Raw genomic sequence first — 15,721 nt, 5'->3', positions numbered from 1 at the left:
TGTTTGGTGACATGTTTAGCCCCTTGCACTCGTTTTAGCGCTCACATGCTTTTATTTCCGTCACGGCGCACGTCGCTCAACTCCAGCTCTCCGACAGTCTTCGGTTCGATCTGCCACGCGTAGCGAAGCCCCACCACTTCCCAGCGCGCTCCACCGCTCACTCAGCGGCTGATGGCGACGAGCGCGGAGCGGCGAGGAGTGGTGCGGCTTTACTTCGCTCAGCAGAAGGAACTAAAGACGCCACGGAGATCTGGAGCCCAACAACGCGGGCGCCGTGAAGAAAATCAAACTTCTGTGCGTGTGGTCGGACTGATGGATTTCATGTGTGGAATTATCCAAAAGAGCGCGAGTCAAACTGTGATTAAAGCGTCAATTTGACATGATAATCGCACGAGTTGAGGTATCAACTTTGACAGTTATAGTTATGATATCTGATTTTTCAGTGCATTTGAATTTTTCCTCAAATTATTTAATTTCCAGAACAGATACAGTAAAAGAAAGATGTCTCTCACTTGGCGTAATAGATGTAGCCTACTCAGAGGAATAATTCATACACTTTAGCATGGTAAATATGAAGAAAAAAAAAGATAATTCCTTTCCAATTCTGCTTATGGATACTCAGTACTTGTATATCTACTACGCTTATATCACCAAAGTAGGAACAGAAAGGCATGAAATTGTCCTTATGGAATCCCCGAGCTCAGTCTCTGCCGTTCTCATTTTGCATTTACTCGTCTTCGAAATGTCATTCCTCAGTAATGCAGCCTCAATCAATGCACCACAAAATGAGAAAGATATCCAATTTAATTACACCGCGCACAAATCTCTCCCAGCATAATTTCACTGCAAAACTGTGAAAGTGGATTTTCAGAAGAATTTGGCATCCAGCTGCTGCCATGAAACAACTTCATCCAATCGCTTTATTTTTTAGTTGTAAAATGATCTGACGTGATTTACCCGCAATACTCTAAGCCCGCGTTTCCCAACCAGAGGTGCACGGACCATTGGGTGTATGCTAGCAGTTGGAAGGAGGTACTTTGAATTGTGTATTTTATCTGAGCATCAGTTGAGAGTTTAAAAGGAGCTTTTAAGATATGACATAATTCAAAGAGCCAACAAAATATATATATACTAACTTCAAATCCAACTTGCTCAAAAGTAGTAGGAGTAAGTTTTAGAAAGCCGTGAAATGGATTTAGACAATTTCCAACAACACAATAAAATTGGTTTACAGTCTCTTTCCGTTTTAACATTTTACATAATAAACGTACAACATTAAATACCCAACACATACAGTATTTATATGTAGTTCCACACGTTTACACCACATACAGCTTTATGGACCATTTGGACGGCTCACTTCTGTAATAAACACTGTGGTTTTAATGCACAACAAACAATATTATAAATACGGTAAAATGCAAGAGTTGTAATTGTAAAGTGACAGTACATTAAGAAATAAACAAACAACAATAATATAGTGTTTGACCACTTTCCAAAGAATTGGCAAAGGTGGGTCAAGTGGACAAACATTTTTCTCTAATAAGAATACTGTTACTTCAAGGTAATATACATAAAAACTCAAGTAGAAGTACAAAGTAGTGGTTCAAGAAATTACTCAAGTAAGCCCAAAAAGAATATTTGGGAAAACTATTACTCAAGTAAAAGTAATTTTAGGACAAAAGCATTAAATAATGCGGAAAAAAATGTTATTTCAGAATACAATATGCCACTAAAACTGGATGAACTAAATCATAGCGGTGCAAGAAACACATACATTCAAACATTGCCAACCTACATTTGGTCACTTAAATTATACTGTATATATATTGATGTATTTGTTTGTTTTCTGCAGTAGTGGGAGATGCTAAAGACATCGACTGGTTCAATCCTCAAGGAGAGAGGATTCTACCGGACAACCCCAACATCTTTGTGAGCCGAAACGATGAGGCCACGTCTACGCTGACCATTTACCACGCCACTGTGGACAACGCCGGCATCTACAAGTGCATGGCCAAGACTCCAGGGCAGGAGGCCGAGGCCACCGTTCAAGTCAAGATCTTCCGTAAGGGCTTCAATTCAATTTCAATTCAATGTATTTTGTATTGCTCAATCTCGTATCAGCTGTCACCTCACATGGCTTCAAAAAGTGTTAATTGACCCAACAGAAACGGTAAGAAATCCCAACAATGAAACTGTTATTGGTATTGGCTTTAGACCCTACTTCTCATCAAGGAAAAAGAGAAACCACAGTGAAGGAGAAATACACTGCCCAAGAAACAGAACTAAACAGGAACTAACCCAGGGCGATCAGGCTGGAGATGTGTCCGAGACCGAGCGGGGACAGAACCAGGACTTAACCTGGACGGACAATATGTAGCTCTATCCTGGATGAAACCATCACTGACAGGCTTTCGATGTCTCCAGGACTATATTTGATAAGATTTTAGAGATTGTCGGCCTCAAATATGAAAGGAAAATAATGTCATAAGTCTGCCACCGCATTGGAAAAGTATTTAATGGACACTGATGGCATTTTTGTTGTTAAAATAGACCTCGAGCTATTTACACTTCATTGCAAAGCGGTTATAAATTTTGATTACAGTACTTTTCGTACTTTAAGCCACTAGTTTTCTCCCACGCTTTAAACCCTACGGTCATTACAACGGTGCGTCTAATTTATAGATTTTACTGGCTAACGGCCACCGGGTGGCACTAGCAGGAAGCGAAAGCGTTTTACACACTGTAGAAGAAGACGTCAGGGGACATGTCATGTTTTCTATATTTTGATGAGTGTTTTATTCATATTCACGCGCAGCAGACCATAAGTGCACCGCAAAAGACCCATTACTACCGTTAGTATATGTGTAAATATCTCATGTTACAATATCTCATGTACAATTCTATTTTTATTTTTTTTATTCCAAAAATGTGTTAAATTCCAGGGATTGACTTCATTCCATGTACTTTCCGTTATTACTAAGAAATGAATGGACATATTCTATTGGCCTTAGTTTTGCCTTTGAACTCAACACATTTCTGAGATGTCTGTGGTGATTTTACTCCCTTAAGTCCTTGCCGACTGTTGAGCTCCGTGGCAAGGAGGGTCTCTCCTTGCCACATACATTAAGTGACCGATTTGCTGTGTTTGGTCCTCTGCAGAAAAGATCACCTTCAAGAACGCCCCCAGCCCACAGGAATTCAACGAAGGAGACGACGCCGACCTGGTATGTGATGTGGTCAGCTCGCCCCCTGCTGACATTGTGTGGAAATACAAGTTCAACGTCATCAAGAGCGCCAAAGACGGTGAGCAAAATCGAGTTACAGCGCCGTTAATGTCCTGCCCTGCTGCTTCCTCCAATCCATCCAGATAACTCGATTCACCTCCCACCACTTACCGCACCTCGGCCAACTGTCTCTGCAAGTAGCAACTTCACAATTCATTAGTCACAGCCTGCCTAATCTGTTGAAAACACCACTGGAAAAAAATGCAAAAATAACAAACAAAATTCTCGCACAATATTCAGTTTGGGTTAAAAAAAACTGATGCCATGTAAGTAAGAAGTATTTAATCATGTTTTTCTCATTTATTTCACCATGAATTGAATGCTCATTTTTCTAACATCTAATAATGCACCAATAATCTTAACCTCGATCTGGTCGCTGCCTCTTATACAGTCAATCTAATGAATTATTGAAGTAATAATGAACTTAGTAGTTGACTGAACTACACAAGTTTTATGAGTCCGACAGAACAGTAATCACACCAAAACGACACAAGAAACATGACAAATTTGTTTTTTTTATATATACTCTATGAAGATGTTCTCTTGCAGCATCTCTTTAGCTCCCACTCAATCAAAGTATGTATTATTTTGTAAAGATCTCACATGAACGGGCCTTTTGCAATCCAAACAGCTCAAACAGCTTTGCTATTAATTGATTCTTTTGACGACCAGATTAATCTTCCCCCCTCCCTCCCCTGGGCAGCTCGGACCACAACCTTGTACATCTGAGGCCTGTGTATGAACCCATCGTGCGCAGGCAGCCTGTGGTGTCCCGTGAGGTGAGGATGTGGTCTGCTGAGAGCGAGGAGGCTCTGAGGGACTGCTTCAGCACCACTGCCTGGACTGAGCTTTATGACCCACATGGGGAGGACATCAACACCATCACAGAGTGCATCACGGACTACATCAACTTCTGTTTTGAGAACATTGTTCCCTCCCGGACGGTGCGGTGTTTTCCAAACAACAAGCCATGGATTAACCGTGAACTGAAGGCTCTGCTGAAGGAGAAGAAGAGAGCCTTCAGGTCAGGGAACAAGGAGGAGCTGAGGACTGTGCAGAAGGAGCTGAGGCGGAAGATCAGGCAGGCTGAGGCCGGCTACAAGAGGAGGATGGAGGAGCAGCTGCAGCAAAAGAACATTCAGGGAGTGTGGAGGAGCCTGAAAACCATCTCGGGCTTCAAAATCCCCCCTGCCTAGACAGAGGGGGATCTACAGTGGGTGAATGATTTAAATGCTCACTTCTTGAGGTTTGATCGGTCACCCGCCCCTCCCCCTGCACAGCTGCATGCTCCCTCTTCCACAGCTGGACAATGCCCTGCATCTGTTCCTCTTTGCTTATCTGCCCCGGACCATCAGCTCCCCACTTCGCCTGGACTCACCCATCCCCCCAGCACACGGTCCCCCTGCCAACCACTGACTGTCACAGCAGCACAGGTGAGGAGTGAGCTGAAGAGGATTAAAGTGAGGAAGGCAGCAGGACCTGATGGCATCAGCCCCAGGCTCCTTAAGTCCTGCGCAGATGAACTGTGTGGAGTTATGGAGCATGTCTTCAACATGAGCCTGAAGCTGAGGGTGGTACCACAGGTCTGGAAGACCTCCTGTCTGGTACCTGTGCCTAAGACACCGCGCCCCAAAGACCTCAACAGCTTCAGGCCAGTGGCTCTCACGTCCCACCTGATGAAGACACTGGAGCGGCTAGTCCTGGACCACCTCCGCTCCACCGTGAGCTCAGCCATGGACCCGCTGCAGTTTGCATATCGGTCTGGCATCGGAGTGGAGGACGCCGTCATCTCCCTGCTGCACCGCTCTCTCTCTCACCTGGAAAAGCCTGGCAGCTCTGTGAGGATCCTGTTCTTCGATCTTTCCAGCGCCTTCAACACCATCCAGCCACTGCTCCTGAGGGACAAGCTGGAGACGGCTGGTGTGGAGTATGACCTGGCAGAGTGGATCCTGGACTACCTCACAGACCGACCCCAGTTTGTGAGAGCCCGGAACTGTGTGTCTGACACTCGGACCTGCAGTGTGGGGGCGCCCCAGGGCACTGTCCTCGCGCCCTTTCTCTTCACCCTTTACACTGCAGACTTCAGACATGACACGGACAGCTGTGTCCTGCAGAAGTTCTCTGACGACTCTGCCATCATCGCACTCATCACGGACGACGGTGACGCGGAATACAGAGGACTGGCGCAGGACTTTGTGGACTGGTGTCAGCGGAACCACCTCCTCATCAACGCGGGGAAGACCAAGGAGATGGTGGTGGATTTCCGCAGACGCCACCCCACTGCCCCCTCACCAGTGAACATCCAGGGACGGGACATTGAGAGAGTGGACTCATACAAGTACCTGGGTGTTCATCTGAACCACAAACTGGACTGGACTCATAACACAGACGCACTGTACAGGAAGAGCCAGAGTCGGCTCTACCTCCTGAGGAGACTCAGGTCTTTTGGAGTGACAGGGCCACTCCTGAAGACCTTCTATGACTCTGTGGTGGCATCAGCCCTCCTGTACGGTGTGGCCTGCTGGAGCAGCAGCATCACAGAGAGGGAGAGGAAGAGGCTGGACAGAGTCATCAAGAAGTCCAGCTCCGTCCTGGGCTGTGCTCTGGACTCGGTGCAGGAGGTGGGGGACAGAAGGGTCCTGGCTAGATTCACATCTATGCTGGACCATGAGTGTCACCCCCTGCAGGACACTCTCTCTGCTCTGGAGAGCAGCTTCAGTGAGAGACTGATCCACCCTCGATGTGCGAAGGAAAGGTTCCGTAGGTCTTTCCTTCCTGCTGCTGTCAGACTTTATAACAAAAACTGTTAGTACTGAACACTCGCAATACTGACCTAACCTAATACTGATGTGCAACTCTGTCATATGTGCAATTGCTGTTGGAATTCATGTGCAATTCATGTGAAATTCATGTGCAATCTATGTGCTGTCGTGACACATATTCATGTGCAATTACTGTCGTGATCACATGCAATGGTATTTATGTATTTATTTATTTATTTGTCTATGGGAGTTTTTATTTATTTATAGGAGATCTTCTACTGAAAGTGTTTTTCAGACTTCCTATAAGTCCTGTTCTTCTGTATCTATCTCTGTATCTACCTGCGTTGCACCAATGAAATTTCCCCATGTGGGACAATAAAGGAATATCTTATCTTATCTTATCTTAATCTATTACCAAATAAATGTATTGAATTGCAGCCTTAATTGGATACTGCTTCTGCCTTCAACGTTTAGTCCAAGTCTTTTCTATAAGGCAGAAAGTACGCTGTCAAAATTGGTAGCTGTGTCTCAGACCACATGCCCCTGACCTGTGGAGAGCCCCAAGGGTCAGTCCTGGGACCCCTTCTGTTCAACCTCTACATGCTGCCGTTAGGTCAGCTGATACGCAGCGAAAAATGGGTCTTATGCAGACGACAATCAGATCTATGTTTCACTGTCAGCAGGTGAATCTGGACTAGTGGATTCACTCTGTCACTGCATCCAACAGATCAGTTTGTGGATGCAAAACAACTTTCTCCAGCTGAACTCAGACAAGACTGAAATAATAGTTTTTAGCCCACAGAAACAAAGAGAAAGTGTTAGCGGTCACCTCCAGAGTCTCGCTCTAAAACCTTCAAATCAAGTTAGAAAACAGGAAACAGTAATGATCCGTGTACGTGCTGGCTATTTGATTTTCATTTTGAAATAAGAAATCCAAAATTGGAAAACGACGATTTCCCATTTTCCGACTTCAAAACGAAATAGCATGAGCTTTGCAAGCCACATCCAATCAAAAACACCAAAGCTGTTTAATCAAATCTATATTATCCTAACCAGACTTGGAGAGACGTAGTACTCTATATACAAATTGTGCTCTACAAATACATGTTCCTGCCTAAAGTTACCCGTATATTTTATAGTGAAGTTTCTGCAATCCAATTATAAAACTAATTTGTCCACCTCTATTGCCTCCTGTCCAAATCTCTTTAAACTAAACTTATCAACTAAACCTTTAGAACTAAAGCACACAGTATAACGCAATGTAATGCCGTCTAGAAAATCATATTCCAAAAATTAACTTTTCAAAGGTTCCTGGATTAAAACATATCTCAAATGAAACAGGCTAAATTGGATTTTGTTTTTATATTTTTAGCTTATCACCTAACCATGATATATTGCAGTTCCTCAAAAGTACCTTGTGTATTTTTTCTGTTATCTTAGGTTCGGTGTCTTTATTAGTACCTTTGGGTAAATTGGTTTGCAGTGATTAAGAGGCATCAAACATACACACAATATCCTCCAATAGCATGTTGCTAATTTTCTTTCCACCTTTACATTACTAATAAAAATCGAAAATGTGCATATTATTATTTTGTTACTATTCCCATTATTTCTAAATCAAACATTCAAAGGTGTCTGAATCTTGGAAAAGACAACGTTCCTCCTGGTTAATTTGCGAGCTACGTTCCAATAAACCAAAAGTGCTATAGGAAGTATGCAAGGTTTACATTTCAAAATAAGTGCTGGGATTTATTCACTTTTATCTTTCACCCTAAACACCTAAAAACCTTCTGCACAAACAGATTTGGAATTCAATAGAAATAGTCATAGAATTTAGTTTATTGTCACATTCAACTTAAATATAAATAGATAAATTGATTCTGATTCGCTTCTTCGATTCTAATTTTCATCACTAATACACTTTATCTGTAAATAATATCTATCTAGAACCCTTCAGTCACCATGTTTCCACCTGTATTTGTTTGGTAATGTTTTTTTAAATATCTCAATGTACAAAAAAGGTAGTTTTATGTTGAAGATGTTTTGAAACTGGTCTAAGTCACTTCATTTATATAATTCATAATCTCATAAACCCTTTTGACACTATATATATATTCATATACCTACCCTGTGTTCCATAAGATTCAAATAAGCGTTGTGGATAATGGGTAAAACGACATGACTTATTTTGACTATTGCCATGGAATTTTGCAGTTTTAGATGACTTCAATTCCAGTTACATAAGGGCCCCCCATGTAGCCTCATACTCAGGCCCCCCTTTCACTACAAACGGCCCTGTTCTTTGGTCCGTCTTGAGATAAACTATTCATTCTCACATGTTTTCACCTCAATATGACCCACATGTGTTGAATAACCACGAGTCACAACAACCTAGAATGTGTTTCCACTCCAAAACCCACAAATTGTAACTGACTCGCTCAAACACTCCAACTTACTGTACGTCCTATTTTCCTTTTTTTTCCCTCGGACCAACACCTAACCATATGACGCGCGGCGCTGCGATTATTGCTCCAACAAAAACTGTGTGAACGCAAAAGGATGGTGCGATTGCGATGCCACGAATTCATAAATGCACAATGCCACAATTTGAATATTTCATTTGAGACGACTGTCAATGATGTCGTTTAAATGACGTATGGAAGCAGTATAAAAAAAAAAAGTGAATGGAGAAAGTTTTCTGCCTTCAATAGATCGGGTGATGCACTTAACAGCGAAAATAATTTAAACACTGTCAAGAAACTTTTAAAGCACAGGGATTTCTGAATATATATGGCAAGAAAAGGTTAGGCCAACATTTTTCTGCTGAATTGAAGAAAAATACATCGAACCAAAGTCATTCCAATGCGACACAATGGTAAGATGTCCATTCAAACTAATAATTCTTCATCTTTTCTTGTGGCCTTGTGACCCCTTCATCTTTGGAACGTACTTGCAATCATAAAGATACTTAAAAAAGGAAATAAATTCAATACAAATTCCATGCATTCACTTCATTGAATGGAGAAGTTTCATACGAGTTGGGATCCATTTAGATTGATGGAAGGAGCTAGAATGCGAGGTTAGACGTAAGCCTGAACACCCGAACAGAAGCTCTAGCTGACTTTGTGTCGTTCCCGCTCTTGGCAGTGAGATTCAAGGTGCAAGACAACGGGCACCTGCTGATCCGAGGCATAAACAAGGGAGACGAGGGCCTCTACAGCTGTGAAGCCCGCGTCATCGCCCGAGGAGAGCTGGACTTCAGGCCCATCAAAGTGGTCATCAACGGTAAGCACTGGATCTCAGCACAACAGGGACGGCAGCCGAAACAGACCACACCCACAGAATACATTTGACATATTTGTACAAAAGCTTTAGCTGGTAACTATAAAATAAGAACATTGTTAGGCCCATTGTCATTCTCCAATTTGAGTTGTTTACCAAATTTGCATCAGACCATTCGAATCGTTAGCTTGACTATATTTTCATGATTTGAATTGCCAGACGATGTTCTGTCCATTGTAGCCTTACTTTGCAGGTCATTTAAAGGCGTTATGGACGATTTTTGAGAACTCAGGCGGAACTACGCATACGCACTCCCCCGTGCGGACTGATACAACACACACGTGCATTTGTTTATTAGCGCGACGGATCGCATCACATCTCTCGACTCCTGTAGATTTCCGTCTCTTCAGAGTCAGCTCGAACTGTCTTTCTCTGTCTTAATTTTGTCCCGTACACTGAGGGAACTATATTATGATAGATCCATGCGCTTGGGCACGGGGAAACGTGCTGCTCTCATGGGGACGAGCTGCAGGTGAGCAGTAGGTGCATCCTATGATTGATACGTGGCAGGACTAATCGGCAGTCCACGCCACGAGGAAATAAGACTCATATTTGGGCCAAAAAAATCGTCCATTACGCCTTTAAGTTCAATTGTTTGCAAAAAAAAGTTTCAGAATATTTATTTTTACGTAAAGAAATGTACAATGTGTCAAGCTGCTCAGTCGCTCGATCAAAAGCTGTGGCACAAGGGACAACCTTGTCTCGTACCTCCGCGAAAGGTGACATACATCAAGGTTATTATTAGTCCTCCTTCTTGCTTTATGCATTGTCTCAGTCAAAAGGAGCAAGGTTTTGATCTGGATCTTCAATTATATTTGTTAGAGTACTGCAACTCTAGATGCATATCATTGTTGTCCTGCTTCTGTCCAGTCCTGCCCTCCATCCGCCCTCGTCAGTCGGAGGTGAATGCTACAGCAGAAGAAGGCAGCGCCGCCCTTCTGGCCTGCGACGCTGACGGTTTCCCTGAACCCACTGTCTCCTGGGCACAGTAAGTTCTTTTTCTGTTTTTACCTGGAAGCAATTTTTCTGTTTTAACTCCAATGTATTTAGACACCATGAGTGAGGTATGATGACTCAAATAAACAATGCATGAGGTTTGAGCGAGACAAACTTGGGAAAGGGAAGACTGACCGCAACAGACAGGTGACAGGAGATAGGAACATAGTCTTAAGTTCATTTACATTATTAACAACACATTTTATTGGCGAGTTTCAATCATGTGACTTTGTTGTTGTTAACATTTTGAGGCTGTCACGATATGTTGAGGGCTATCTTGGCTGTTAGTCGAGATGCAATATCAAAATCAACGCATTTCACTGCTTCAAGAAGGTCGAAGTTTTGGGGTTTAGATGCTGCCAGTCGAGATGACACCAGTAAAAGCAGCCAAAACCTGCCAAAACTAACTTCTGCAAACATTTACTAACCTCCACAACCCCCGGACAAACACTCGACGCTTCCAAGAACTCTGTGTCTATGTAGGTGACTGTCTGATCCGAAAATATGGTACTCGGTCAGGAGTCGTAGGCTAATGATGCATCATAAACCACACAATTAACACACTATTTTAATGTGTAAACTAGCTTTGTGGATGTTCTTTTCCTTTGAGACTTGTTGGTGCACCACACAGAGCACAAGCAGACGCATAACGGCTTACGTCATGTCAGACCCATGAATTGCTTATTCTTAGTGTGAGTGGCCAAGGCCGTCTAACTGTCTGAGATTGGATTGGACATTGTGTGTGTGGCAGTGGGTTTATCTTTGGCCCTCTCTAGCTGCTATGGCACTAAGTACACGGTGTACTTTATATAGCAGCAGCGGCATATGTGCAGATTCAGGTGCTGCTGTTAGCCGGGCACAGACTGGCAAACCACTACCCAGAGTATTGTGTAACTGTCTAATGAAAGAGAATGACCTTTAAATAGGGGCTGTGATTAGAGCTTCTATTTTAAAATATGCTGTGGTGTAGCAGAGACTATCTTTATATTGTTGGTAGAGTGGCTGTATTGTTAAGGTGGACAACGGAAAGTTTCTGTATTATTCTAAACTGATTTATTTGTTTTATCCCCATCAAAAACATATCTGGAGCAGTGTTCATAAACCTTCATCATACTCGTGTTTGCAGTGTTTAAATGTAGTGCTATTCGCTATCTGGTAGCATTTTTACACATTTCATACAGTGTATATTCATAATAAACATTCTGTAAATGCACCGGATTAAGCCACAAGGCAAGATGTTACAGATGTTACATTGTCGCCCTAAAAAAGACCAAAAATGAACTTATTTACAACTATTTTCAATTGGAACACAAGGAGTTTTGATGAATGTGTTTTAATTGCTAATGCTAATGCTAATGGGAATAGAGTTCCACTGATGGTGCTGTGACAGAGAAAGATGAGGGGCCCTAAAATGCTCCTTCTGAGTCCCCTATACTGCCCCCTAGTGACCTGATTGGTTAATGATCAAATTATGTTAACTTATTTTACATAAATACTTCATCTGCTTACAAATCCATGAATCTACATGGAATATTTTGGCAAAGTGTGATGCAAAATTTAGCCGGTTTTCACATTTATATATAAGCTAAAACTCTTTACATGTTTGTATTTTAAACTCAAAGATCTGTCCAAAAGTGTTTTATTGTATTATTTATTTCAAACAAACGTCCCAAACATAATCCTCCTAATCCCACACAAAGTTGTGTGTATGAACTGAGATTACAGCAGCTGGTTACAGTTATAACAAGTTCTGCCCAAAGTTTAACTTAAGTTTCTATATTTTCCCAAATGCATTGAGGCAAATGTCCAGAGGCATTTTGCATCTCACTTTCTGAAAGCCTCACCAGTGCAGCAGAGGTCTTCAAAACTGTAGTGGTCGCAGTATTTCTAGTTAAGGATTGATAGTTACTGTGTGTTTGGGTTGTAATGTTGACTCTGCAAAACCTGCTTGGATTTAAATTGCTTAAAATATCTGAGTGTATTAAAATATGCAGGTTTTCTGTGTTTTTCAGTGGAATAAAGGCACTCAAAATGTAAAAAACTTGACTTTTAATGTATTTATTTGTTGGCTAAAAATTTACATACGCATTGGATGTCAAGATAATAATTAACAGGTAGTTTTTTAAGTATGTTTTTTTTTTAAATTAGATCTAATATATTATGTTCTTATGTAGATATTATTATTTTTCCATTGAAAAAAAAAAGGAATAAAACAAATCAGAATAAATTAGAATTCTACCACAGGGGAAATAAATCAAAATTGTGAAAAATAACTCGTTATGAAGCTCATAGTTTGTAAGATTTAAAGACATGACACAAAGCAGATCACAAACATAATTTGACATATTTTTTGCTACGATTTGCAAGAAGAAACATGCTGATGAAGGCCACAGGAGAGCGCTGTATTCACGGAGCCTTTTACAGTCAATGTAGCACTGATGACTCGCTGTAGGTTTTGTTTGTGCTATTTCTAAAGTTTGCACAGTTGCAAACTGTGACCCGACAGATAGTGGAAACAGAATCACACTGAGCCCACAGACATGAGAAATGCCACAACAAATATAAGCTTAGGAGAATGACTGCTCAGGCCACGCCTCCCCGAGCTCGCGGAGAGGAAAATCAGGCTTAAAGTCTAGTGCGCAGAAGTGCCTAAGAGAAACACTCGCAATTTAATTTTGTTTTATTCCATTTTGACATTTATTCAATACACTATTTTACACAAACATATTCACACGGGAGGAATAACCTTCAGATCTATTTGAAAAAAACTGTCAACATTTCCTGTGTGTTTATGTATTTTACTAAGAAGCCCATACATTGCTTATAAAACTGTAATATTACTTTTTCTTCACTCAGTCCTTCAGCTGACAAAAGCGTGAAGTAGCACTGAATAAAAGCCATGATCACAAAATGTACAAAGAAAATAGAATGTGTCCATATACGGGGGCCGCACCTGACAGTAAACCGCAGGTGCCCACCTTGTAACATGAGATATTTACACATATAGTACACGGTAGTGATGCGTCTTTTGAACCGGGGTTCTCGTGGTGCACCTGCGGTCCGCTGCACCGTGGGTCTAATTAGACTAATTTCTCAATGAATATGAATTGGATTGTAATAAAACACACAATTTTGAAGCTTAACATACAATGAACACATCACAGCAGTCCCTACTGTCCCCTCTGTCCTTGATTACTCTGCGTGAGCTGATTTACCTGTGTCTGTGTCTTCACATCTGGTTCATCTGCTCCTGAGCTCGTACTCCAGTGAGTGTTACGTTGTAACATGAGATATTTACACATAAATTTGTTCCACGGTAGTGATGCACGAGTCAGGTCTGGCCAAGAAAGTCTCATTTCACTGCAGAAGGTTCTAAACTGCAGACCTGTATATCACATGTCTCTCCACGTGTGTCTTTGTGTTCAGCCGTGTCTAGATTCACTTCCTCATTAGACTCATTTCTCTGTGAATATGAATCTGATTGTCTGATTGTAATAAAACACACAGCGTTTTTTAAGCTTAACATAGAAAACATGATGTGTCCCCTGGACAGTGACCACTGTCCACTGACATCTACTTCTACAGTTTGTTAAACGCTTGTGCTTCCTGCTAGAGCGCCCCCTGGTGGCCGTTAGCCAGTAAAATCTATAAGTTAGACGCACCGTTATAATGATCGCAGGGTTTAAAGCGTGGGGAAAAAGTAAAGGCTTAAAGTTCGAAAAGTACACATCACTTTACATTGTCCTAGTGTTTAAAGCCTGAGAACAAGCTAACCTTACTTTATCAAACAGCTGTTGTTTTCTTGTTTGAAAGCTAAACTTTGCTATCTTACATTTAGCCTAACTCTTCAGTGAGGATGAAACAGCAAATTTGAAATACATGATAAAGAGAAGCAGTAGTGGTTCTGGTCAAACTATAATTGGATCATGTTTGTCTTGCTGCTAATTGAGAATCCCATTTGCAGAGTCCAGGGCATTTGGAGTGACTTACAATTCAAAACAAATAGCACGAAGGTCGCAGACGTTTCATCTGAGAAAGGACAGACGTTACTTTGTGGGCAACATTATTAAATCTGCACCAAAATATGTTTTATTATTTCATTTAATCAACTTAATGCAGAGATTCATATAGAACATTGTATTTTCAAAGGCCGTTTTTTTTTTTTCTACCATAGAGACAAAAAGACTCGTGTTGTCAACTCAATTTGGATACTAAAGAAAATACTCGATGATACCGATTTCAATACCACTTTTTTAGAATCGATACTTGTTCGAATAATGATGTAGTTTGGATACTACACAGATGTCCCAGGTTTTGAGGGAGCGTGCAGTGACATGCTGACTGCAGGAATGTCCACCAGAGCTGTTACCTGAGCATTCAATGTTCATTTCTCTCCCAAAAGCTGATTCAAAAGGTGCATTCATAATGTTGATGGCGTTTTGAAAGCCCAGAGATGCTGTGATGAGGCCCACTGTTGTGCCATTCATCCACAACCATCACTTTTATACAACTCCTGGAAGCTGAACACATCCCAGCTCTTGCATTGCCAGCGTACTCAGACATGTCCCCCATTGAGCATGTTTGGGACGCTCTGGATCGGCGTATACGACAGTGTGTTCCACTTTCTGCCAATATCCAGCTACTTCGCACAACCATTGAAGAGGAGTGGACCAACATTACAGATGAGTTACACTGTATGGGAAGGGAAATGGTGCTCACATCAGATACTGACCGTTTTTTGGCCCCCCCAGACCCCAGCAATAAAGAACAACTGAACATTTCAGAGTGTCCTTTTATTGTGGCCAGCCTCAGGCACACCTTTGCAATATTCCTTCCGTCTCTTCAGCATCTTGACATGCCACGCCTGTGAAGTGGGATGGATTATCATGGCAAACGAGAAGTTTTATGTACAATATTTGAAAGAAGTGGATCTTTTGTCTACATAGAAAAAGTATATACCGTATTTTCCGAACTATAAGTCGCACTTTTTGTCATAGTTTTGGTCCGACTTATACTTATCTATACTTATACTCCAGAGCGATTTATACGTTATATTATTAGTTATTTTCACACTTGCAACTGCATTTCATACTCCAGTGCCTCTTATATATGTTTTTTTCTTCTCTATTTTGCATTTTTTGGCTGGTGCGACTTATACTCCGGTGCGACTTACGGTCCGAAAAACACGGTATTTAAGTCGGTCATTGTATTTACAGCAAAAGAAAATCAGACTTGGCAACCTTCTATTCACATCCAAAATCCCACGGCGCTGTTCTACCTTCCCCTTCCAAAGCCCTTTAGAATCTGCTCCTGGAGTCGCTTGTTGTTACACAT

The 15,721-nt window shown here is 41.7% G+C and overlaps 1 protein-coding gene across 7 annotated transcripts in view; it reads left to right on the top strand.

Moving 5' to 3' along the window:
* The window catches only part of ncam1a (neural cell adhesion molecule 1a), a 527,426-nt gene that overhangs the window by 400,073 nt on the left and 111,632 nt on the right, over positions 1–15,721 (top strand). For all 7 annotated transcript variants that reach the window (XM_072446942.1, XM_072446941.1, XM_072446944.1 and 4 more), the window contains exons 3-6: positions 1,856–2,065; positions 3,163–3,306; positions 9,197–9,334; positions 10,262–10,379. In XM_072446942.1, coding sequence (XP_072303043.1) covers positions 1,856–2,065; positions 3,163–3,306; positions 9,197–9,334; positions 10,262–10,379 — 610 coding nt within the window. The remainder of the gene's footprint in view (positions 1–1,855; positions 2,066–3,162; positions 3,307–9,196; positions 9,335–10,261; positions 10,380–15,721) is intronic.

The sequence above is a fragment of the Eucyclogobius newberryi genome, unplaced genomic scaffold (assembly GCF_026437365.1).
Source record: "Eucyclogobius newberryi isolate DKJ021-1_F unplaced genomic scaffold, fEucNew1.0.hap1 SCAF_15, whole genome shotgun sequence".
Taxonomy (NCBI): Eukaryota; Metazoa; Chordata; class Actinopteri; order Gobiiformes; family Gobiidae; genus Eucyclogobius; species Eucyclogobius newberryi.
The sequence above is the reverse complement of the archived record's forward strand: the minus strand, read 5'-3'. Positions and strand labels throughout refer to the sequence as shown.